At 50.1% G+C, this 2,793-nt stretch overlaps 1 protein-coding gene across 1 annotated transcript; it reads right to left on the bottom strand.

Moving 5' to 3' along the window:
- Window positions 1–559: 559 nt before the first annotated feature.
- Window positions 560–953, bottom strand: LOC138379138 (protein FAM236D-like). Its single transcript, XM_069464499.1, has 2 exons — window positions 918–953; window positions 560–748 (listed from the first exon to the last, which is right to left on the bottom strand). Exons 1-2 carry the CDS (start codon window positions 951–953, stop codon window positions 560–562), a joined length of 225 nt encoding a protein of 74 aa, XP_069320600.1.
- Between the last annotated feature and the right edge of the window lie 1,840 nt (window positions 954–2,793).

The following is a 2,793-nucleotide window of genomic DNA, read 5'->3' as shown; positions in this document are numbered from 1 at the left end:
TCAGAGCTGTCAGCTGTGGGAAATTCACTGTTGGCTGGCCGCAGCCCATTGCAAGCAGGACTGGGGAACAAGCAGCACAGCCTCAAGGAGGAGGCCGGACAGCCTCCCTCCACAGCCTCACCACCACAGCCTCCCTCCGCAGCCCCACCACCGCCAAAGCCGACCACCCCCAATTCACCAGAGGCTGGGGTCAGTGTTGAGAGTTACATCAAATACCATGAAGCAAAACTGGTCAAGCATGCCAGCATTTATTTCAGGCCCAGCAACAGAGACACCGGGGAAAGCAGCGGCATGAGGCAGCAGAGAGGGCTTGATCACCGTTCATGGCTCTGTGTCTGCGGCTCCATGGTCTCAGTTTTCGAGCGTCTGGTACCCTGCCCTAGAGAGGAGAGCAGAGTGATGAGTGGACTCTGGGGAGCCCTGGGGAATTCAGGCCTGGCCTGGCGTTCCCTTGGTGGAAGAGGAAGGAGAGGCACGTGTGCTTGGCTGCGTGCAGAGAGAGAGAGAGAGAGAGACAGAGAGAGAGAGAGAGAGAGAGACAGAGGATGGCTCTGAGCTCTCACCTGAAGGACCTGGTGAAACATGCCAGGGCTCTCTGGAACCGGCTCCTCCAAGACTCTCGCAGAAGAGCAGGCTCCCTGGGCGAGCCTGTGCCTCCGGATGGGTTCTCCGTGGTGTCAGACAAAACAGCACATTCCGCAGAGTCCTTTAGTGGCCCTTTCACAATCTGCAAAGTAGAGTAAATAGCCTCATCCTAATGGTCCCTCTCAACCCCTGGCCTCCATTAGCTCATTCGGCAACTGTTAATGTGCATCCCAGGCCCTGTCCCAGGGGCTGGGGATGCAGCAGCGGACTGCACAGACCAACCTCCATCTCCCCGAGGACATTTCATGACAATGGAGGGCCATCAGACTCACCAGGTCAGCAGGTGGAAGGAAGGGAGTGAAGATCATGTCTCCAGGAGTGTGTGATGTGCCGGTAGTGATCAACAGGACTTCCTTGAAGAGCCCAGCGAAGTTCCTCTCTCTGCTGGTTACAAGGAGGCCAAAGCCCTGCCCCCTCCACGCCCCTTCAGCCCCTCTTCTGCCACCCATCCTTCCTCCCTCCCTCGGCCCAGGGCCCAGTGCAGTGTGTTCCAGCAGCAGTGGATACATTTCTGGTATGTCACATCCCCTCTGTTCCCGCTGCCTCTTACTCCCACCCCTCCAATCTCTCTCTCCCTTTGTTCTTTCCCATGGCCCTCCCAGCAGGCTCAAGCCAGCTTTCTGCTTGCTGAACAGAGAAAGTAGAGGTGTTCAGGGAGACGGTGAGTTGTCATTTGGCTGGAATACCACGGACAGTGGCGTCCTCGTGGGTCCTCCCCTTCATTCCATTCGCAGAATTTTGTACCTGGAGGCCCTGGGTAGGTGTTTGGGTCCAAATGGGTCATTACAGCCAGGATGGTGGGCCTGGTGATGGCATTTACAGTCCAAATCAACAGCGGAGGTTTTCCTTTGAGAGGGTTATGTGAAATGCCATGTCTGTGTAGCATTCAGTATCTGGTGGATGTTGGACAGGTGATTTGGGGCCTGGAGGGCTTGAAAAGTGTCAAGGAGAGAGGGGAAGGGCCTCGGCTGGGCTAAGTTGAAAGCAGAACGGCAGAGGTGAAAGCTCATCATTGCCTAGTCCTACTAGGTCAAAATCCATCTTTGACACTGGGGTTCAAGCAATGCTCACAACTTATGCCCCCTATTACCAACCAGGTCTGTGAGGTCCAGCCCAGTGACCTCAAGGGAACTCCCTGCTAACAGTATTCTGAAGGGGAAGTGGAAGTAGGTGGCCCTCAGTCTTTTATTTGGTTTTTGAAATAGTAGTACTGTTTAGGAAAGCATCTCTTACATTACCGTGAGGATACAGAGCTGATCTTTGTGAGCCTATCATGGGCCGTGCCCTGAATGAGACTCAGTTGCTGCTTCAAGCCATTCTGTGAGGGAGAAGCCAAGAAAGGCATGATTGCAACAGAGAGGTATGGAGGAAAGTTTATGGGGCTATGGGAGGACGGGCAGGGGCAGTCACCCAGCCTTGGGAGTTGGAATACAGTCGGTGAAGATTTCCTGGAGAGGCATGCCTGAAAGGAGTGAAGAAAGAAATTGGCCAAAAATAGAGAAAAGGGAGAGCGTTACTACCAGAAGCCCCAGAAAATACCGTGAGTTTCTGCAACTGGAAATAGGTAGGCCCAGTTTTCTGTTCTGGTGTTTAATAGAAGTCAAGGTCAGTGACGAGGTTCCAGTCCGGGATTAGAAAACTGTGCCTCACGGAGACACTGAACCCTTGTTTTTGAGAAGTAAGAGTTTTTGTTTTTTAAAAAATTCTGATAGCAGTCCATTGATTATTTTTCCATTGTGATTCATGCATTTTGTGTCCTACCTAAGATATCGTTGCCTAGCCTCATGACAGAGATTTTCTCTTCTGTTTTTGTAGGTTTTAATATATTACAATTTACATTGAGATCTAGGATTCATTTTGAATTAATGCTTTCATGCAGTGTGAAGAGTTTAAGTTGTTTTTTTTTTTTTCCCATAAGGAGATCCACTTTTTCCAGGACCATTAATTAAATAGTAGTTAATTTAATTATCTTAAAGCCTTTGTTAAAAATCACCTTACTATATATCTGTAGGTCTATTTCTAGGCTTTCTATTTTATCCATTGATCCATATGCTTATTCTCGTGATAAGACTATGCTGTCATGATTACCATATCCTTATACTAAGTCAGGGACTTTGGTGATGTAAGTACTGCACCTCTGTTCTTTTC

This window comes from Eulemur rufifrons, chromosome 30, assembly GCF_041146395.1.
Source record: "Eulemur rufifrons isolate Redbay chromosome 30, OSU_ERuf_1, whole genome shotgun sequence".
Classification (NCBI taxonomy): domain Eukaryota; kingdom Metazoa; phylum Chordata; class Mammalia; order Primates; family Lemuridae; genus Eulemur; species Eulemur rufifrons.
The sequence above is the reverse complement of the archived record's forward strand: the minus strand, read 5'-3'. Positions and strand labels throughout refer to the sequence as shown.